Source organism: Prionailurus bengalensis, chromosome B3 (genome assembly GCF_016509475.1).
Source record: "Prionailurus bengalensis isolate Pbe53 chromosome B3, Fcat_Pben_1.1_paternal_pri, whole genome shotgun sequence".
NCBI lineage: Eukaryota > Metazoa > Chordata > Mammalia > Carnivora > Felidae > Prionailurus > Prionailurus bengalensis.
In genome coordinates, this window is record NC_057355.1 from 982,626 (window position 1) to 1,004,563 (window position 21,938).

The following is a 21,938-nucleotide window of genomic DNA, read 5'->3' on the forward strand; positions in this document are numbered from 1 at the left end:
CCACTCATCTCTCCTCCAGAGCCCCCTTCAGTCTCCTGTTGTGCACAGATTCTCACCGTCGACCCTGTCATGCAAGACCTCCCGTGATACGTCCGTCCGCCCACACCGCACTCTGCACCATGCACAGGCGAGCTCCCCGTCCCGCACGTCCCCCAGCTCCCTCCCTACTCTCCTGGCTTGTCCTCTCTCCCCTACAGAAACTTCCCCTTCCAGAACCCCCCAATTAATAGTCTGCATCCTTCACCGTTCGTGAGAGCGCCTTGCGGAACTGAGCGATTTTCAGCCGGTTTGCACCTGTTTGGCTGTTAGTCTGAAGGGCCAGTGCCCAAGCCGTCCTGGTGGCTAAATATTTTGAAAGTCGGGTTTCCTGTATCTTGCCCTCCACGGTGAAATGAAGATAAAAATGCTGGGGTGTTGGAGCTCAGGCCCAGGGCCCGGCATACAGCAAGCACAGCACGAATGCAGCCGTAGAAAGAGTTGACCTCATTTACTCGGGGTCAGATGGTGATAGGCTCGGGCGTTACAGGTGACACCTGAGGGACGTCTGGCTGAGGGGGGTTTGGAGGTGCTGTGCCCACCCCCCGATGCGGCTTGCCCTTGCCGTGAGAGGAACAGGCACGGACGTCAGGGTTTGTGGTCGGGCGCGAGGCTCATCGGGAACCAGGGGGCAGGAAGCCGCAGGTGGGGCCGTGCGGGGGCCCCCGACCCCGAAGAGGACCAGTAGCTTTGCCCTGCCCCGGCCGTGCGAGCGGGACATTCCCGACCTCCCTTCCCGGCAAGGAGGAGTGGCCTTGCCTCGTGGCGGGCGTGAGTCACTGGGCCTGAGCGTGGGCGACAGTTACGCGGCAAACACTCGCGGTCACAGGTGGCGAGATGGGGGCCGACAGGGAGCCGGCTGGGTGCCGGGACCGGCGAGACGGTAGCCGTGCCTGGTGCACCCGGGCGACCCCTGGCCAGCCTCATGGGGTGGGGGGAGCCAGGCGCCTCTCCTGCCCCTGCCTGGTCCCCGTCCCGCCAGCGGTCGCTCAGACCCTTCCTCCTCTGACACCCGGCCCCTCCTCTTCTCTCAGCCAGAAACCTGGGGTTTCTACCCCTCGGAGGTCCCGTGGGAGACACAGCCCCCCCGAGAGCTCTCTCTGGCCCGACCCCTTCCTCTTGCTCCGTTTTCTAAGCACCGTGAGGTCTGTGCAGCAACGACCCACCGTTTTCGAGGGACCACGCAGAGGCAGGCCACGAACAGATCTGAACCGCTTCTGACCTTGGCCACAGTGGTTTTCTCCCGACACCGGCGCTCGGTTTCTTTGTGTGTCTCTCTCTTTTGTTTGGACCGAAATTCAAATAAAATGAAGTAAGCCATTTCGGTGGCACTTGGGAGTTCACAGGGTTACGCAACCACCACGTGGGCTGAGTTTCAAAACTTTGTTATCTCCACGGAACAGCCCACGCCCATTAAGTAACCACACCCGGCTTCCTCCACCCCAAATTCCCCAGCAGCCACTAACCTGTTTTCTGCCTGCAAACATTTGCCTGCTCTGGACACTTGGCATAAAAGGAATTCTATGCCGTGTGACCTTAACCGGGTGACGTTTCATAACTGCCTTCTTTGGCTTAGCATCATGGTCTCGAGGTCCATCCGAACCGTAGCCCGTATCGATCGATGCCTTTTCGGGTCACCTCTACCCCCAGCGCGGGGCTGGAACTCCCCACCCTGAGATCAAGAGCCGGCCGGGGGCCCCGATGTTTGTTTGAGGCCGAGGGACGGTCCCTGTGTGGAGACGCCACGCTTCGTCTGTTCCACCGTCCGCCCGTGGACACGTGCGTGGTCCTCGCTTCGGGGTTATCGTGGAGGCTGCTGCTGGCGACGTCCGCGCACAGGTTTCTGCGCGAACACGTGTTTTTTTTCCCCCGGGGGTGGGGCCCTGGCAGGGGCATCACGGGGTAGTGCTGTCTGACTCCCCGAGGACCCGCCAGACCGTTTTCCCCACAGAGGCTGTGTGTCATGTTTCGGTCCCACCAGCGGTGAACGCGGGTCTGCACTTGTCTCGCAGGAACTCGTGATCTTCTGGGAGTTTGGGATGTGACCGCAGACCTCGCGGTGGGCGTGAAGCCGCGTGGCGGTTGTGATTTGCATTTCCTTCACGACTCGGTCTGTCGAGCATTGTCTCAGGTGCTCGGTGGCCGTCCGCCTGGCTTTTTTTTTTTTTTTTAATTTTATTTGAGGGCGGGGAGGGGCAGAGAGAGAGGGAGAGGGAGAATCCCAAGCGGGTTCTGGGTGGGGACCCCGGGTGGGGTCTCGTGGGAGGTGGTGACACAGGTCTGCGGCATGACAAAGAGGTCACCCCGAGACGGGACAGATGAAGCCCGGGACTGGAGAGAATTAAGGCAGATTTCCCGGAGAGAAGGGCATTGACAGAGGGTGGGGTCTGGGGAGGCAGGAAGGGGACGACAAGGGTGGTGCTCCAGGAGGAGGGGGCAGCGGGACGGGGGCCGGGAGGTGGGCCAGGGCCGAGGGCTGCAGGGCTGACATCAGACCCCGTGCTGGCAGTCACTGTATACCCGGGGCACACTGCCGTGGGACAGTCGGGGTTCCTTCCCTGTGCAGCGGGGGTGGTGGCGCCCCTGGGACTCGCACAGCGGGTCGGGCATGGCGGGTGCTTATAGAAGCTTCCCTTCGCTGCTGTAGCAACTTATCACGCCCTTAGGGGCTGAAAACAGCACAAACGTATCTTCTCCCATCCTGGAGGTCCGTGGCTCTGGGGGACGTGGCCGATCCCCCTGGGCAGGTCTCAAGACCAGAGTCGGGGGTCTGTGAACCTGGGCTTTTATCTAGAGGTTCCGGGGGACAATCTTCCCCCAACTCATTCAGACTCGGGCAGAATTGACTTCCTGCAGTTGTGGGGCCGAGGGCCCCGGGTCCTTGCTGGCCGTCAGCACAAGGCCACCTGCGTCTCCGTCACCGTCTTCCAGCCAGTGGGGGCGGGGAGTCCTCCTTCTCACACTTACAACTCTCTGACTTCACCTCTGCACCGTCTCTCTGCCTCCAGCTGGAGAAAGCTCTCTACTTGTTTTCTTTTTATTCTGAGAAAGACAGCAGGAGCAGGGAAGGGGCAGAGAGAGAGGGAGAGAGAGCATCCCCCGGAGCCCGACGCAGGGCTGGACCCCACACTGTGAGATCATGGCCTGAGTCGAAATCCAGAGTTGGGCGTTCAACTGACTGAGCCATCCGGGTGTCCCTGAAAGTGCTCTACCTTTAGGGACGTGTGGGATTAGACTGGGCCACGTGATAAGGCTAATCTTCCTATTTTAAAGCCTATAACCTTAATTAACTCTGCAAAGCCCCTCTGGCCAACATACTATTTTCACAGGATCCAGGGGTTGGGGCGTGGACACCTTCGGGCGCACATCTGCCCGCCACCGTCCCATAACTGAGGCCAGCCAACGGCGCGGCCCGGTTGGCACATGCAGGGCTAGGGGGTGACGAGGTCACGGAAGTGAACGTGGCAGTGTCCAGGGGCCGGGTGGACCTCTGCTCACGTGTGCCTTGTGAGGCTTGGGCGCGTTATTCCCCGGGCCCGGCTTCTGAAACAACCCTCCTGGAGGTGTTGAAACTCGACCCTGATTCAGGAGGCCCGGGGCGGACCCAGATCCCGCGTTCGTGACCAGGTCCCAGGCGATGCTGACGTTGCGGGTTTAGGGGGCACGTTTTGAATGGCAGGATGCGGTCCGTTTACTCAGCAAGCAGCCCTGCGGACCGCGCTGGGCGGGGGCTGATGCAGGACCGCGTTTCCACCCTCTTGCACACTGACAACTGTGTAATGAAGGGAGAGACGACTGTCAGACGAACGCTGGCGCACTGGCCGTTCTCTGGTTTTCACGAGCGTAGAGTTTTCCAGACGCCACATCGCGTGTGACAGATCGAACGCGGAAGCAGACGCGGGAATTCAGCCTTTTTTGCTTCGGCCAGACACGAAAGAGATTTGCAAAAATGTGAAACAATGCCATTTTTCTCACTGAATTATTTTGGGGGGGGGTGGAAATTCAGTGAGTTTTCATTAACAAACGAGCTCTTTACGTCTGTTGAGAAACGACAGTCAACCGAGTAAATGTGGAGATGGAATTGGTTTTATGAAACGATTCACGGATAGGGCCGCAAGCAGAGTGTGGTCCCCACTGGGAGGTTTTACAGGAAGGAGGCGGGAAGTCCCCAAGGGAGGGACGGATGTCCAGGGCCTGGCAGGGGGTCACCCACATGACCCCCGCAGCGCTGGTCTGGGAATTTCAGCCGCTTATAAGGTGACATTCTTGTCTGAGAAGTAAGCAGCGAGCCCGTAAGAAAGCGAGTCGAGGGGACAGAAACGCGGAAAGGCCCCGCCCTGCCTGGACACAGGTGATTTTGGGCACCACTGCCCCCTACTGGTAAACTGGCCCTCGTTTCGTGTCCCCAGAACCTCACCCCACAGGTGGCCTGCATCCCCCTGACAGAAAGCTGGTGTCTCCCCGCCTCTGTCTCTCTGTCCCCCCACCCCCAGTGGCTCTGGTGACAGTCTGGGGACAGCCCATGTCTCCCCGCCTCTGTCTCTCTGTCCCCCCACCCCCAGCGTCTCGCCCCGGGTTTCGCAGCCCGCCAGGTGCCACGTGAGGGTTAGACCCCGGGTTGTTCATTTCTCAGTTCCTTTAGCCAGGTGGAAACAGAAGGTTCGGGGAAATGTTCCTGAGTGTACATCGTTTGGACAAAACAGCTCCGAGTGCCGGTGAAGGTCAGGCTTGTACCTCAACGGTGTTTCGGGTCAAATTCCGAGTTCCGTGTGATCAGGCCGTGTGACTTAGAGTACAAGGGCACCGCCGTGTTAGCGGGATGGCAAGCTCAGTGATGCTTATTACCACGGCACAGAGAGCCTTTGAGTCTAAACAAGATGACCAACGCTCGCTTGGCCTGGGGCTCATACGACGTCACTCCGTGAGATGGTGTTACCACCCAGTGAGAGCCTGTCCCGTCAGGCCGCTCCTTTGTAACAGCATGGCTGTGTTGTTAGGTTATGAGGACAAATACTTTTGAGAATAAGGCTCATCTGTCTGGAGCAAAGACAAGGGCGCGTCCGTATGTCGGGAGCACGGTCCCATGCGCCTTGAGCGATCCAGGGAGACAGAGGTCGCAGGGGGCGGGGTCACGGTCCCCAAAAGACACCAGGGCCTGGTCCCTGGAACCCAACCGACTTGCCTGGGGCTCGGGCTCCAGGGTTAATGTGTGGGCTAGTCCCTTTCTGTTGTTCAAGTCGAAACCAAAGGTGAAGTTCTCGGGAAAGGATGGAAGGGAGTCAAGCCTCGGGGGTGACGATTTGGCCTTGTTTCTGTTTTAACACGTCCGCACGTAATACGTTTGTTGCTGTCTGATGAGATCTTATAAACTGTGGTAAGACGTGTACAAACGCTGAATTTGCCGTCCTAACTCTCGAGAGCTCAGTGGTTTAAGTACACGCACGCCGTCTGTAGCCGGCCCTGCTGTCTGTCCCCTGGACTCTCTTCATCTTGTGACGCTGGGGCTCTGTCCCCACCGAACACCAGCTCCCCCGCTCCCACGCCCGGCCCAGCCCCCGTGCACTGAACCCCCCCCAGTCCCCGCCACCCCCCCGCCCCCAGCCTCCCCACCTCAGCCCCCGGCCCCCCCCCCCCCCCCCCACGCACCGAACTCCCTCCAGTCCACCGATGGATCCAGCCGGGGGCCCCTACACTTCCTCTTTAAGGCTGAATTGTGTGTGTAGACCGCACACGTCTATCTGTCCGTCCATCAGTGGGCACTCGGGTGGCCTGCTCCTTCTGGCTGTGTGAAGGGTGCTGCTGTGAACATCGGTGCACAGCTAACCCTGGGGAACCTGCTCTCTGCTCCCTGGGTGCGTGGCCGGAAGTAGGATGCTGATGTTACTGCTGTTTTTAAAAGAATGGGCGTAATTGTTTAAACACTTCCCCGAAGTTTTAGTTTTGAATACACTCATCAGTAAGTGCCATTATAGTGGCTGATCTAACACACTTATGTGGGTTTTTGGGGGAGTCCTCAACAGCTTGCAAGCTTGCAGAGGGCACCTGTACTTGGGGAACGGCTGGCCCCAGGTGAGAAGCTGCCACCTGCCTGGGAATGGACTCAGGAGGTTGACACGGACCCGCGACCCTCTGCAGGTGGGTCAGGGGTGACCCCTGGCTTCTGGCTGGCACAATCGGGTGGGGTGCAGAGATTGGTCTGGTCCAGTGGAGTCAAGGTGACCGTGGGGCACCCCCATGGAGATGGCTTCTAGATGTTTGGCCATAGGGTCTGGAGCCTAGAAGGAGGGGTGGCTGTAGCTAGAAACTCAGGGGTCATTAGCCGGGTGGGTCTCCTGTCCCCAGCTGGGTCTGGAGTTCCAGGAGGCCAGGGACGGGGTGGGATGCACATTACCTGCACAGGCGGGAGCCCCATCAATACCTGGAGGGCGTGTGGGTCCGGGTGACACCGCCATAACCTTGTGGCAACAACCGGCCCCTGTTGGGAAGGAGGCCAAGGTCGTGAAGCACAGGGTGGTGGGAGTGGCTGCTGGGGCGGCCAGGCGCCCGGGCAGCTCTGTTCGCCTTGGTGAGACCCACTTACAGCACAGGACCCTCAAGGACCAGGGCAGACTTCCTCGCGCCTACTGACCTTAACAAGCTCATGGGCTTGGGGGCACAGAGCCCCAGGAGACCGCTTACAGCCCCGCCCACAGCCCCGCTCACAGCCCCAAGAGCCCCCCCCCATGGCCCCGCCCACAGCCCCATGGGCTCCCCGGCAACCCGCCCCCCACAGCTCCTCGAGCCCACCTGCAACCCACCCGAGGCAAAGCCGTGTCCCTTCTTGAGCCAGCTCTGCTGTCACCTACCTACAAAAGGAGCCAGAAGCCATGCCCAGCCGCACACGAGCCCGAGGCCAAAGGAAAAATCAGTACCACTGACCTGTCTGTACCACGAATGCTCATGTTTTGGTCACCATGCATGCTTCCGTTAATTTTGAATTTTTACTTTTTATTTTATAAATACAAAATATTAATTAAACATAAAATAAAATAAATTAAGTTTATTTACTTTTGAGAGAGAGAGACAGAGCGTGAGTGGGGGAGGAGCAGAGAGAGGAGACACAGAACCCGAAGCAGGCTCCAGGCTCCAGGCTCCGAGCTGTCAGCACAGAGCCCGATGCAGGGGCTCTGACGGTGAGATCACGACCTGAGCCAAGTTGGACCCTTAGCTAACTGAGCCACCCAGGTGCCCCCAATTTTGGCTTTTTAAAAGCATTAGAATGTCACCTGAATGACAGACATCTTTCGGCAGCCTCTTAAATTTGACATGGGGGTGGCGTGTGTTTCTCTGGCCTCGCTTTTCCTGTCCTGGAAAAGCCTGAGAGCTGCCTGGCACCTCACCCGATCCGCAGCACGTGTGCCCGCGTTCAGGTGACCGGTGGCCTCTGTAATGGTGACATCACGGTTTTGCATTCTCCGGGTTTCAGCTCAGACGTGCCAGCCTCAGGTGGCCTGCACACCACGACCCTGCCCCCGGTAGTTGCAAAAATTGCCCGCTGCCCGCCGTCCAGCAGAAGGCGGCTTTGTGGGGACAGGGACCCTGACGGCGTGGCTCGTAACCGAGTCCGCAGTGGCCGGGGTGGCCTGACGCTGAGCCTCCTGTAAATGCGTCATGAAGGAACAACAGCCAGCGGTCATCTAGTGCTCGCCGTGCGCCAGGCCCCCGGCCGATCTTCACGGGAACCTTCACTGTCGTTGTAGACCCCGTTTCACAGAAGGGGACACTGAGCCAAAGGGCAGACGTGGAAGTTGCCTAAGGCCCTACAGCAGGTGAGCCGCGAAGCGGGGAGCGGACGCTGGGCCGCCTGGCTCAGAGCGGGACATTTGGGGCCAGCCCGTGCACTCTTAGCTGCTGTCCCACGTCCACCTGTCTCCCTGACCAATCGTGATGACCCGCAGACGTCCCCTGGGGAGGGAGCAAAGTAGCCACAATGCTGCCTCCCGTCGGGAACAGAGGAAGAAACACGTTGAGCTCCGGTCTGGTGCACCTGCCGCCTCGGGGTCTGCTCGCGGTGGGGAAAAGGGCGTGGGGTCCCCATCCTGAAGGATGCGGACACCCAGTTGTGGTTTCCTCCTTCCCTCCAGGACCTCAGAGGAGGGGACAGCACTCAGCACACGCCTGGGCCTCGGGGATTGGGCTGGTGGGCCGGGCCCACGGAGCCCCAGCTCGGGCTTTACACCAGACGGTAACAGCTGCTGCCGTGGCTTACCACGAGAGATCTTTCTGGGACCCCGTCATGTGCTGCCCCCACCATCAGCCGTTGCTTCTGTGCCGAGCGCTTTGGCTGTATTAGCTCATTTAATTCTATTCTGTGATGAACTGTCCCCACCCCTGTGGTTCAGTCACTTGCTGGGCCCCCCGCAGGCGAGTGGTGAAGCTGGCTGTCCAAACGAGGCCCTGTCCCTGTAGAGGCGCCCCCGCTTGGGTCACAGTAGAAGTGGGATAAAAAGGGTCCGGGGGATCTGGAGAGCAGGTCCCAGGGGCCGTGGCCCTGGGAGGTTCCGGAAGTGGGTCCCGCCTTACCTCAGGCTCCATGCCTGTACCCGAGGGCAGCGTTCTGGGCCCAGGTTCCACGAGTGACCGTGAGGAGGCATCGGGGGGGGGACCCGGGGCGGGGTGCACTCCCGCTCACCTTCCTGTCGCCCTTGGAGGCGCTGGTGGGGGGGCGGGGTCATGTCCCAGCCACACCAGCCACAGGGCAGGCCCTAGGCCGCAACTGGCCCCACCCGGGAGCTGCCCTCCCCTCCGGGAATTCTTTTCTCCCGGCTTCCCACCCTCTGCTTTCCTCGGCATCGCCTCCACCTCTGTGCCGCCCCTCATGCCAGCCGCTGCCCGGACGAGGACACGCGCTCACGCTTCTGGGCTTTCGCTAACCTCCCTGCCTGCCTGGCGGGTCGCCCCTGCTCGCCGCCCCCTCCATCTCTGCGGGGCTTCTCTGAACCCTCCCCCACGTCCTCTCCTCCGCTGGCCCCGAGGCCCTTCCTGTCCCCTCCTGTGACAGCTCAAGTGGCCTGTCTCTCTAGTGACTTGAAGCAGCTGCAAGTCCTGTGCTCCCGCAGCTCGATCCCCTGGTGACCCGGCGGGCCTCGGGGACGGCGTGGGATCAACAGAACGCTGCGGGAGCTCTGAGGCTGGGTCGCAAGTAGCCCTTCAGCTTTTCCCCAGCCTCCTGGAAGGTGGCTCTGGGACCGGGAGGAACCCAGCCACACGCAGAGGCCCGGGGTGGGTGGCGGGGGCAGGGGGACAGCCCAGCTCGGCCCCCAGCCAGCACCACCTTCCCGCCACGGAGAGCGCCGTCCCGGACCCCGCGTCCAGTCGAGCCTTCAGATGACCGCCCCCCCCCCCAGCCCCAGCTGCCGTGACCGTGGCCTCACGACAGAGACTCCAGCTGGACCCCGTCGGCCCCCCAGTCTCTGAAATGTAACAGAAACTGTTTCAAGCCATTAAGTTTCGGCGCGATTGTTCTGGGGCCGCGGATAACTGGACTGCAGACCGCGTGTCCCCGAGGGCAGGGCTTGTGTCCCTGTCCCTCCGGTCCCGGCCCAGGCTCCAGTGAGGACCGAGCGCTCCTCAGATTCCCCTCGAGTGCACAAATGAAACCCGTCGAGACTCGCTGTTCACCCTGAGATAGAAGAAATTTATTAGCAAGAGGTAATCAGGAAACATATATTTTTACAAAAATGGAAATTTCTCTTTTCCAAACAAGCTGTAAGTGGAAATATTTTAGGACTAGGAATAGAATTCTCATACCACTAAGGTATTGCTTACAGCAGGAGCAGCCTGCGTGCCGTCCTGGGGCGTGCCAGCCGCGCGGAGCTGACCGTGCTCTCCCTGCCGCGCGGCGTCACAGCACGTGGGGGGATTCGCGGAGCGGGCGCTGCCGGACTCCTGCTGGAAGGCGCTCGGACGGGACTGCGGTGTGTGCAACACAGACACTCACTGATTTCCTAGCTCTACGGCGTGGCACTATTTTCACAAAGCGAACAGACTCGGAGCATCTCAACGTAAGCTGGCGGTGACCGTTAGGCGGCTACGAGACGAGTGACATTCTCTGGGTCCCCGACTTGCGGCGGATGCCGGGCAGCGGCCGGCAGAAGTCGATGCGACTCTGTGTCGTGACTCCGCTCCCCTGGGGACGCTCCGGGGCCTCGTCCGGGTTCACGGAGACCCTGGTGTGGTTCCCAGAGCAGGGAGCACGTGGGGCCTGCACAGGGTGGTGCGCTGGTGTCGCGGGGCGTGGTTCTCAGCGGAGAGGACCCCCTCCGTCCAGGTTACCGGGAGACGGAGAGTTCTGACCCCTGTGATTTTGGCTGAAAAAGCTGCTTTGGAAACTGGCATCGCCGTCAGCGGGAAGATCCGTGGATGACTGGACTTCAGGGTGCGGTCCCCGCCCGCCTCCCCCCACCCCCCCACCCCCCCGTTACGACGACTACATGGAACATGCTGGGAGGGCGCCCGGGGGGGGGCCGCCTCAGCCCGGGGTGGGGGGGGAGGCCTGGGCCGCGGAAGGACAGAAGCGGGGTGGCGCCCAGGCTGGCGTCTGCACGGGCTCCGTCTCCCCGTCCGAGAGAGTGGGGGGCTGGGAAGGCTACGGACGCGGCTGGAAAGAAACAGGCGCTGCGGGGGGGCGGGGGCTGGGTGGGGGGCGAAGTCTCACACGGAGCGGAGGCTCCTTCCGGTTCTACGGGGATCTAAGAACGAGAACGGATCTGTATTCTTGGAGAAGCACATACTAGAGAGGAGAATCCAGGAACCAGACAATTATGTACACATCACACCGCGTGTGTCCGTGGGGCGCCGGGGCCGGGCCGGGCCGGCTTCAGGTGGGGAGTTTGGGCTCCATTCGCAGGGAAGACTCATAGAGGCTCTCCTCGTCCATGACGAAGGACTGGTCCAGCAGGTACTGGGTCACCTGGCGAGAGGAAGGCGCGGGGCAAGTGGCAGGCGGTGGGGACACGGGGCCCCCGCGGGGGTGGGGCGAACGCGTCTGAGCCAGCGCTCCGTCTTCACGTGGGCCGGCTATTTTTACTGACTGCCGCCTGACGGGGATATGAAGTCATGTGTGGCCAACGTCACCCTTGGCTGAACTCTAGGTGAAGCATTTTGGGCTCGCACTTTGGAAAAATCCCCCTAAGATGTCAGTCGTAGAACCTAGGTGGCGAGTGGGTCACGTGTTCTTTCAGCGTTTATGCCGAATACGCATCAGGCTGAGCGACATTCATCCCGAGAGGAGAAAGGGGAAACCGAGGCCGCGCTTCCGGCCTCGCACGGCTCGCTCCGGGGCGAGATCGCGGAGTGGACAGAATCACCCTTCCGTCCGCCCTCCCGCGTCACCTGCTGGATTCCTACAAGTAAAGGTGCTTCGAGGGGCAGTGCCCAAGCCGCACGGGCAGCCCCGCTTCACCAAGTTCTCCTCAAGGCTCTTTCGGTTGTCGCTTGCTTGGAACCAAAGCTTCATTATTATTATTATTATTATTACTTTGCTCCGAAACCCAGGGCAGAAGGAAACCACACCACAAACGGCTGCACTCGGCCGGGGGACTTTCCACCGTGCGCCCTTCCCAGCTCTGAACTTTGTAACTAGGGGGCGTCACTTTCCAAAAAGATGTTGTGAACGCTGCCTCTCTTGGCTGGGAGGGGGCCCAGACGTGACCTGCAGCCGTCCCAGGGCAGGTGAAAATCAGACGGGAGCAGCAAGGTTAGCACCAGCCGTGCAGCGGGGACAACTCACCGCTGGTCGGGGCAGGGGGAAGGCTTCTTGGAAAAGCTGGCGTTTGAGCGGGGCCCGGGGGGTCGGGGGATGAGAGGGGCTGGCTGGGTGTGCAGGGAGGGGTACGGACTGACGGACGGAGTGCGTGCCCCCGTGACAGCCCAGGTGACGGGGAAAGTGCCTCCGGCTTACCTTCACCTGGTGTTCTATTTTATAGGCAGTTTGCTGGAACTGGCGAATCTCTCGGATGATGTGAGATATCTGCGAGGACGAGGACAGTTTAAGAAGACAGTTTGCTCTCTCGGGCTCCCCCAGCCCCTCCGCTCCACGGCACAGACGGGGCACCGACAGCCGAACCCGAAGTCGGTCTCTTAGCTCACACACACACCGCCTCCTGAGAGCCCCCACGGAGGCACGTGGCCTCCTTCGCCCCAGCGATCTGTGTCCAGGGGGACACTAGTAAAAAGTCTACGGGTCGATTACGTGACAGAAAAAGCATCATTCGGTGGGAGAGGGCAGGCTGTCCAACATCCCAAAACGGTGCCCACGTCTCAGCAAAAGCCGGGCACCTGCCACGTTCTGCGTGCCCACTGTGCGTGGGTGCCGGGGCCCCGTCCTGTCACCAGGACGGTGCTTCTGGCTTGCGGGTGACAGAGAAGCCCTCCTAGGGAGCCCCGTGTCGACTGGAAACCGCATCACACGGAACCCATGCGAGGGTGTCGTGAGAAAGGGCGGGGGAGCCACGACCGGCCCGGCTCTCTCCTTCCACTCTGGGGGGGTTGCCTACGGATTCCGTCTGCCACTGGCTTCATGTGGCCGGCTCTGCCCCTCCCCCGCGGGGTGACCTCGGGTGGGCCACGGAGCCCCACGAGCCCCAGGCTGCTCCTCTGTGAGCGGGGGCGACCCCTCAGCGGGCTCCGTCCGAGGGAGCGCGGTGAGGCTGGCTGGGGGCCCGCCCGATGCTGTCTGCCTCTCTGCCTCTCGGGGACCCGCGGCGGCTCTCGTCGGAGAAGCCGGCTCCAGGCTGCCGGGTGCGCGTGCTCGATCGCAGGCCAGGCGGTCCCGGGGCTCGGCCCGGGTTTTGACGCCCCCCCGGCCCTGCCCCGGGACACGTACCATCCTCATCTTGGAGAAGTTGACCAGGCCGTCCTCCGTGTAATTGGGTGTCCCCTCTTCGATAAAGGCCAGGTCGGTGAGGTACATCCCCAGGTAAGGGACACAGGGCGGGTCACAACTTCGAAGCAAACGGCATCAGACAAACGTTTTTCATTTGAAAACACGAGCGTCTACGGAACCAGAACACCCTGCATGCACGTGCTGGAGGCCTGGGGTTGCCAGCCGCCTCAGGGTCGGTCCTCTGGGGCGACGGGCCACGGACCAGCGGGACAGAAAGCCCTCCCCCACCCGTCCGCTCTCCGTCCCGGATGCAGGCTTTGGGCTCCACGGCCGGCCCCCTCCCAGCCCCCTCGCCTGACTCCCCCGTGAAACTCTCCACCCAGCCCTGCTCTAGACCCACCCCCCAGGGGACCTGCCAGCCCCCCACCCCCCATTTCTGCCAGCCATGCTACCCAGCCCCCCGGTGTCGTCTGCTCCTTGACACTCCTCCTCTGCCTCGACCGGCCGCTTGCCCCACGGGATCTCCTGCCCACCTGAGCACTGGGGTCCCGGAGCAGGAAACCCTGGCCCTTGAGGTCCCTCCTACAAGTGGCTTCTAAGCAGGGGGCTGGGGGACAGCGTCCCCAACAAGTGACCTCTTGGGGAGGGAGCGTTTTGGGAGACAGGACCCAGCAGTGGTAGACCACGCTGCTCCAACCTGGGGGGCTGCTGTTAACATCTTCATCACAGGGTATCGCCCTGGAGCCTCTGGGTGGGGCCCCAGAAAGGGGCCGGTTTTGTGTGGGTCCGGCGGCCACCGTGCTCTGGTAGAGCTCCGGGTCGTGCCCTCAGGGGACCCCTGACGGTGCCCCGCAGCCTCCTCTAAGCGCAGCGCAGCACGCAGACACGGCCAGTCTGGCCGCGCGCACTTGCGGGGGCAGGTGACCCCCGCTCCTCGACCTCTGACCTTGTCTCCTTGAGGCCACGCGGCAACCCGCCACTCCGGAAGAAGGGGAGGCAGGGAGGTCGGTGGGGCAAGAACAGAAACCCAGCCTCTGCCCCTCGCCTGCTAGGCGTGTGACCCTTGACCCGAGGGCCAAGGCCGCCCTCACACGATGGGGCTGATTGCCCAGACAGGTCTAGGAGGTCAGGTTAGGTGACGCGCCCACGCTACATGAAGCAGCATGGATGCACGCGGGGAAAAACACATCCGGTTTCCGTCCGGCGGTCGTACGGCTTTGACGCCTTCTGACACTGGCCATCGTCCTCCCCTGTTGCTTTCTCTTTTGGACAAACGGCCATCGTCCTCCCCTGTTGCTTTCTCTTTTGGACAAACCCGTCTCAGGACGGGTGTTGGCAAATACCAGAAGCGAGAAACCGCTTTGTTTTCACCGGGTCTGTTTATCGTGGCAACCTTGTATTCGTGGCTCCCCGTTTACTGTTCTGACACGCTTTTCCTTCCCACTTCAATTTACCTCGGGGAAAACGTGAGTTAATTGTAAGGAAGCTACGGAGAGCGGATCCCGCCGGCACACGGGCAGCGAAGCCGGGAAGGAGGTGGGCCCCGGGGGTGAGGGAGACCGTGGCCAGAGTTGTCTTCTGACCTGTGGGTCTTGACTCTTTCTTGGGTGGTGGAAATACGATAAGCGATCAGCTTTTAAAAGAACGAAAACAACCCAGAAGTAGAATAAAAGAAAATATCTGAGTTGGTTGCCCGGGCCAAAAGCACACGTTGTTTTGTGAAACTTTTGTTGCTGTTTGCATGTATGTATTTGTGGGGGAAAAAAAGTGTTCTTACTGGGTTGTGATTTAAAAAAACAAACAAACAAGACTCGCGGGTCCTGCCGGACCACACGGTCTGTGACTGTCACAGGTCAGGCTTTCTGACCCCGCCCATCATCCTCCAAGTCTGGGCGGCAGGTGGGACTTAGTCGGGAGATGGAGAAGCAACTCTGTAGCCAGCACTGGGTGGGGGGGAAGGGGGGTTCGCTGGCCAGCGGCTTCTGAGAGGGGCTTCCCAGCTCGCCCGCTAATTCTGCTCTTGACGGTGACTAGGAACGCGGAGGGCGGGAAGGACCCCGTCTTGGGGGGAGGGGGGACTGGGGCCACAGGGAAGGAACCGCAGAGTGTTCCCGAAGGCCTTACAGGGTCTCCGACTGCCCAGAGCGGTGGGAAGTCAGGGGTTCCTCTGATCGTGGACGTGTATTCCCCTGATGCGTTTACTGGGCTCAGGAGCCCGCTGTAGGACGGTGGCGGGTGGGCACGTGGAGTCACAGCCCCATTACCGCTCTGTCCCTGGTCACCGCCTCCCGGGTGAGGCGCCTGGAAGGAGGGGCCCAGGGAAGCGCACACACCGTTAGTCCAGTGACGTGTGCACGCGCGTGCACGCACGTGCACACGGCAAGTCCATCCGCGTAACCAAACAACCGGCCCGGACCCAGAGCCGGGCTGGTCAGCGTGTGGGGCTGCCGACGTGGTGCTGGGGGCAGGCGTGGGGAGCACGGGGCTGTGGAGGGTCCCGGAAGGCTGCCACTGTCTGGGGACCCAGTGGGAGCGCCTGAACAAAAGGGACACACGCGGAGAGCTCCTTGTAGGCCACGCCCCTGTGACCCCTGGCCGGCTCTGAACTCCCCGTGTGGGCATTTTCATCCCCCTCGGGCGGGGTCCGGCCTTGCCCTGGCTCCGGGCAGATGCGGGGCGCCTTCCTCTCCTCACAGACCCCTCACCCGCCTGTAACCTGCTGTTCTAGGGAAGAGACAAAATGCCCCGCTTTCCATTCTAAACACGGCCTCTGGTTATCCAGGCAGCGCCTGGATGCAGGAAGCCGCCTCCTGGTGACGCTGGCATCTAGGCCTTGCCTGGGATTGTCTGGGGTCCCGCACCATCTTCCAAGAAATTCTTGATGACGTCATGTGGGAGGGGAGATCACGGGGTCCCAGCGGCTGAAAACTCCGTGTGGCTGCCTGACGGGCTGGCCACCAAGGGGTCGGCCCTTCCTCCTCCGCCCTGCCCCAGCCTGGGGAGTTCAGCTCTCCCCCCTCGGCCCTGCCCCAGCCTGGGGAGTGGCCCTCTCTCTCACAGGCCTCGCTGCCCCTGCTGAGGGATCTCCTCTCCCTCCCAAGAGGGTGTGAGGGGCACTCGGGCTGGGCCACGTGGGCTGGAGCCCCCGGGCTCAGGGTCCCCGGTTTTGGCATGCGGTGGGAGAAATAAGGTGCTCAGATTTTGGGGGAAGAACTGCGGTGGGGCCAGGAGTGGGGGTGGGGGTCGCAGTCCACTCTCGTTTTGCCACCAGGGCACCCACTGCTCTGTGGTCTCGGCAGGAGACTGGGCTCTGCTGTGTGGTCACGAGCAGAAAATACAGGTGGAAATGAGTGTGTGGCCTGGTGGCACCCCTGGGCCCCTCGCATCCACACGGATGGATTTTGTCCCCTGTGAAGGGCGGGTGGCGACGGGCTGGTGGTCAGCGAGCCGCCTGGGTCCCCCACAGCCCTCTGCTCAGGGCGGCCGCAGCCCGCGGGGAGCGTGGCCCCGCGTTCCTCCAAATGAGGGCTTCCCATCGAAGCAGAGCCCGAGTACAGATTTGCCAACGTGTGCTGGGTTCAGATTAGGCGGGTGGGCAATCCCAGAATTGACCCCAGCGGGGCTGGTGACCAAATGCTACTGAGGACTTGACTTCCTGGCCACGTTTTGCTGCACGGAACCGGAAGGGTGGTCTCTGGGCTCGGGGAAGGAGGAGGGCAGACGGGGGCACGCTCGGGGGCCCTGGGCAGGGGACTGGGGGTGCACAGGGCACGCGCTATCGGTGGGCCCGGGGGGATTTAAGAGTGTGGCTGAGGGGAGGGCAGTAGGACGTAGGGGTGAAGTCTCGGCCGGGAAAGGCCATTCACCAGCCTGCGTGCGGGCACGAAACCTTTTCAGTGACGGGCTACACAGGAGGCCCCGTCCGGGCAGGCCACCGGCTGTGCTCAAGACTGACCTCTCCCTTCCTTCCTGTGACCACCGTCCCCCCCTGCTGAGACAAGACCCCGGGGTTCACACAGCACGGCTCTACGGTGCCTCTGGAGAAGGGGTGCAGGACACATTTGCCCCACGTCCCCTGTCTCTCCTTCCCCTCCAGGGCGTGGCCTCCATGTGCATAAAGCGAGAACCCGGTTTGCATGAAGGTCTCAGCTCCTGAGTGCCCAAGCTCCCCCACCCCCTTGCAGCCCGGAGCAGAGGCGTCTGGGACAGGCTGACCGGAGCCCCCGGGAAAGAGGGAAGACGGGGGGGCGGGGGGGGGGATTACCGAGACAGACCCAGGCCACGGAGGCAACGGCAGACAAGGAAGCCATGGGCGGGAGGCGGATGGAAGGGCGCCCGGCAGACGGACAGGTGGGTGAATGCGCGGTGAGGCGGCCCCCACAAGCACAGCCCACGGGCTCCGGGGGGCCCAGGCGTGACAGAGACGGCACAGATGGCGGGGCATCTGAGGACGAACACGGTGGAGATGAACGCAGCAATGGCACACGGAGGTGGCGGAGGACGGCCCGCGTGTGGCTGGAGAGAAATGGGGGCACGCGGGCGGGGCGCGGGTGTGCCAAGGGCTGGACGCGGTCCCCGGGCCCCGGGGGCAGCGGCCGCGTGATGCCGCACGGCAGGCGGGAGAGGCGCCCTGCAGGGAGCCGGGACTGGGGGCGGCCCCGGGGTCTGGCCAAGGACGGCAGGGAGTCACGCAGAGGCCGCGGGCGCACAGCGAGCGAGCGAGCGAGCGGGGGTGACCCCAGAGCCCTCGCACGTGAGCCTGTGGCCGCCGTGCGCCCCAAGGGGCTGAGGCCGATGCGCTGGGAGGGCCCGGACCCTCGGGCGAACCGCAGAGCACTGGCCTTGCGGGCCGTCTGGGCCAGGGTCTGGCTCTGTCACCGCGGCCACACCACGGCTCTGCGACGGCCACTAGCGCCTCATTGTCCTTGTCTGGAGGAACGGGACGGGAGGACCCGCCTCACGGTGGCGGGCCTCCTCGGGGCGACTGCCTCTCCGGGGGGCTTGGCAACGTCTGGGGGCATCTCTGGTCGTCACGACTTGGGGAAGGCACTGGCATCTGGTGGGCGGGGGCCGGGGCTGCCGCTGAACAGCCCACGCGGCACGAGACGGCCCTCAGCGTGGCGTGGTCCTGCTCTAGTGACGACCTGCCCGCCTTGCCAGCGGTCAGGTGCGACATCGGCAAATCTGTGTTCTCCGATTGCCAGATGCCGTTTGTGCAAACCGCACCTGTTCCCATGACTAATTCTCGACGAAAACGAGAAAACGCGATCCCGTTAAGTAAACACCTTGACCTCACGACCTTCCCTGATGTCAGAAACACTGAACTGTGGGGATGTGTGTGCGTCAGCGTCGAGGCGTCTGGGGCCACGGCCGTCCCGCGTGCTGGGACTCGGGCGTGCTGGCCCTCCCCTCGCCGGGAACTGCCGTGGAGACTGGGATGGCTTTAGCAGACAGTGGAGGACAAAGCTGACCCACCCTAGAGGTCTGGGGAGCCCAGGGGCCGCGTGGGTAGACGGACGGACAGACAGACACACGGACCTCCTGCTCCAGCCAGACGGGGCGCGTGGAGGCCTCTGCAACGCGGTTCTACGATTTGAAAAATAACGGTGACAAAATGGCACGCACTTACTTTTTCAGAGCTTCTCTGAGATTCTTAAATCTGCCCTCTGATGACACAAGCTTTTGGAGCTTGTCAATCAAAGCTTTTGTCTAGAAAGAATCAGAAGCATTTACTAATGCGCGGCTCGCAGGGGCCCGAGGCACCGGCCCACGGTCCACGGGCCGCCCTCGGGCTCCGGGGCCACCCTTGCTCTGCCTCCTCGCAGGGCAGGGCGTTTCCGGGGACCGCCCCCCAACTCCTGAAGAGTCAGCCACGGACCCTTGTCCTCTCACCCTTCAGAAGCACAAGGGCGGTGATGCAGGGCATCTGAGTGCCGGTCTCACCCCTGCAAACACGGACCCGGACACCGGGGTGGGGGTGGGACCTGGTAACTGCAAGGGGCCCTCCGGAGCAGAGCGCGGCCGTGGCCGTGGCTTCACTTCCGTGGCCTTTCCTGCGCCCTGAACCCCAGGGATGCGGCCAAGGGTGCGGGCACAGAATCACACCTGTGTATCTCAGGACGCCACACTAACGTAAGAATCAGGAGAAAAGATGGCAGGTGAACTGATCACCTAGAAGAAAAGACCGTGATGGGGAAGAGTGAGCCCCCAGCTGAGGGTCCCGTTTGTCTGCAGGGGGCAGACGGGAGCCACGGAGGCTGCCCAGGGTCTGGCTTTGTGGTCCTTTCCCTGCCGGCTGGGGGCCCCTTGGCCTTGGCGGTCCCCGGGTCCCTCACTTATGCAACAGCGACGTGGCTTAGCGACCCCACCTCTCCAGCTCCCGCCCTCAAAATCCAGGCCGTGGCCGAGAACGGGCGCTGGGGGCCAGCTGCGTGCACGTGGCCTGGAGGGGACGCTGGTCACACGGGCCGAGCACACCCCTCAGCTTTGGGCCAGATGTTCCTGAGAAATCTGCCTGCAGAAAGCGACGCTGAGACTTGATTCAGATGGGAGAAGAGACCGGGGTGCGGTCCTCGAGGGGCCCATCCAGTCTGCTTCCTCCTGGATGGGGAGCCGTCACCTGGTCCTGACCAGCCCCGCTCAAAGCAGAAATGCGTGTGGACCTGGTGGCGGAGACACAGCCACGGGCCGTGATTCTGTGCCCCTGACGCAGCCGCCCTCAGGTACCGGCCCGCAGCCTGGTGCCGACGCCAACCGCGGCCCCGGGCCTCCGCTTCTCCCGTACTTTCTAGACTTCTCTCTCCAGAGCTGGGCCCGCCCCCTCCTCCTCCCCACTCGCCTGCAGAGGAATGGCCCCGAGGCAGCCGGAGACCAGATGTGGGGGCCCAGTGTCCTGGCCCTGGGGCCTCAGCAGCTCTGCACACACCCTCCACAAGCCCACACACACCACTCCTGTTCCATGGCTGGCCTCCACTTTCACATCTGGAAAATGGGAGGGTAGGCCCCGCTGGCCACTTAGCTCCGGATGAAGTATCACCATGCTAGCAGTCCTGAGGATACATGGGGGATATTCTGATGTGTGCGGGGGGCTGGGTAGACACTTGGGACCGATCTGTGGCTCTGAGATGGGCACGCTTAGACTCCTTCCACATCTGTGCTCCTCTGGGGTGTCCTTCTGTCCAGGAAGGAGCTTTGCAGCCTGGGAGGCCCCTGGATATTCCCGCCGCCGCCACTTACAAAGTGAGTTCCAGCTTGAAGCGGCCGGGCCAAGAGTTTCCGTCCTTTGGTGCTCAATGGGACCCAGGCCCCTGGGATTCTGGGCATCTCTGCCGGGAGGGTGGAAACAAGGGAGCCCTTGGAACATGTCACTGAAACCAGAGACCGAGCAAGGGGCCGGCCTTGTGTTGAGAAGGAAGGTGGTCACAGAACCTCCTGAAGGAAGATCCCATCTTGCCTCTTCACCAAACAGAATGCTTCCTGACGGCCAAGGCTGCTCCCTCCCAGAGGAGCCCCAGAGTACTGGCAGCCGAGGAGAGATTTCTGTCCCTACTGAGACTCAACTGTCCTCCAGAGAGGAGACACGCAGATCCGGCGGTCACCTGAGCCGCCCCATGGAGGGGTGCCATCCGTCCTCTCCTGGAGGGGGACACCCTTTCAGAGAGGCTGGGGGAGGGAAGGGGAGAACAGGGAAACGGAGCCAGAAGTCCCTGACTGAGCCTGACTGCTCGGCTCCAGCCAAGGGCTGGCTGGCCTGGACTGGACAGAATGCTTTTCTGCTTCGGGCACATTCGAGCAAATGATAACAACTATCTGCTGGGGCTGCACCTCACGCCTCTAAGACACGTGGCCGTTCCAGGGGCCTGGGGGGAGGGGTGGTCACAAGTATCCACGGGATACCTGCAGAGACGCAGCAAGCCTTCCCGGGCCGGTGCGGGCCAGGCGCCGCGCAGACGTGCAAGCTGAGGGCTGGGCGAGGCCGCCACAGGGCGTGTGCACCCGATGTGCTTTCCGAGGCATCGCCGATGCCCGGGTCCTGAATGACATCCGAGAACGCAGGCCTGGCCGTTAGTCTTGATTTCTAACTGCCCTCCCTGTGCACCCTCTTGAGAGAGCGGGAGACTTCGGGATGGTTAAGGCGGTTCCCTCCCAACTCTACAATAAGGGTGATGCTGAAGAATGAGGCCAAGAGTTACGGAGCCCCCACTGTGGTGGGAGCCTCCGGAGAAGACAGCACCGTTCTGACAGCCCCAGGGCAGAAGAAAGACACGGGCCTGGAATGGCCATCAGACCCGCCGACAGACCCGTCTGCTCCCTGACAGGCCGAGTCGGCTCGGATGAGTTGGGGGTTCTGCAGCGGCCCGCTCAGGAATTCACAGCACTGTGGCCAGATGTGCCTGCGGCCTGAGTCCCTGTGCGTCCAGGCTCTGTTCTTTCCAGGAGCCCGCTAGCAAGCTGGCACCTTCCGCTGCCCCTGTCCCAGCCCTGGCATCTCTGTGTGTTAGGAGGCAAGAAGCCTGGTGTCACGGGGGGGCAGGAGGCACCCTGCAGTCACGCCGTCATCTGGGGCCAGAGTGACCGCACTGCAGGGAGGGCAGCATCCCAGGGCTTCCTGAGTTTGGCCGCTTTTCTAGGGAGGAGGGATGTATGGACCCGATGCCTGCTCGTGGGGGCGGAATCATGACCTGTCGTTGGCGTGAGGATGGTAAGGGGGCAGGCAATAAAGAGAACAGCGAGGCGGGCACCGTATGTAAATCCAGAGGAGACAGGTGCCCTGGAGACCCTGGGCTCCACACAGCCCACCCAGTCGTAGGACCAGACGCTGTGGCCACGTCACTGGTACCTTTAGAGGCTTACCCTGCCCTCGGTGGCACCCATCCAGCCTCCTGCACACGCGCAGGCTGGGGTCCGGGCATACACCATGCGCACCAAGGAGGTGGCCCAAGTGCCCCACTGACCCTCCTCTTAGGGCCTCAGTGACCTCCTCGGGACCTCAGTGTAGGGAACTTCATTCCCAGGGAAGAATCATGTTCTGAGTGAA

The 21,938-nt window shown here is 62.2% G+C and overlaps 1 protein-coding gene across 2 annotated transcripts in view; it reads right to left on the reverse strand.

Moving 5' to 3' along the window:
- Positions 1-9,691: 9,691 nt before the first annotated feature.
- RASGRF1 (Ras protein specific guanine nucleotide releasing factor 1) overlaps positions 9,692-21,938 on the reverse strand; it is a 100,434-nt gene continuing 88,187 nt past the window's right edge. For both annotated transcript variants that reach the window (XM_043554604.1, XM_043554603.1), the window contains exons 24-27: positions 18,531-18,610; positions 12,902-13,019; positions 11,978-12,046; positions 9,692-10,987 (exon numbers count right to left, since the gene is read on the reverse strand). In XM_043554604.1, the coding sequence (XP_043410539.1) occupies positions 10,895-10,987; positions 11,978-12,046; positions 12,902-13,019; positions 18,531-18,610 (360 nt within the window). In that variant the 3' untranslated portion in view covers positions 9,692-10,894. The remainder of the gene's footprint in view (positions 10,988-11,977; positions 12,047-12,901; positions 13,020-18,530; positions 18,611-21,938) is intronic.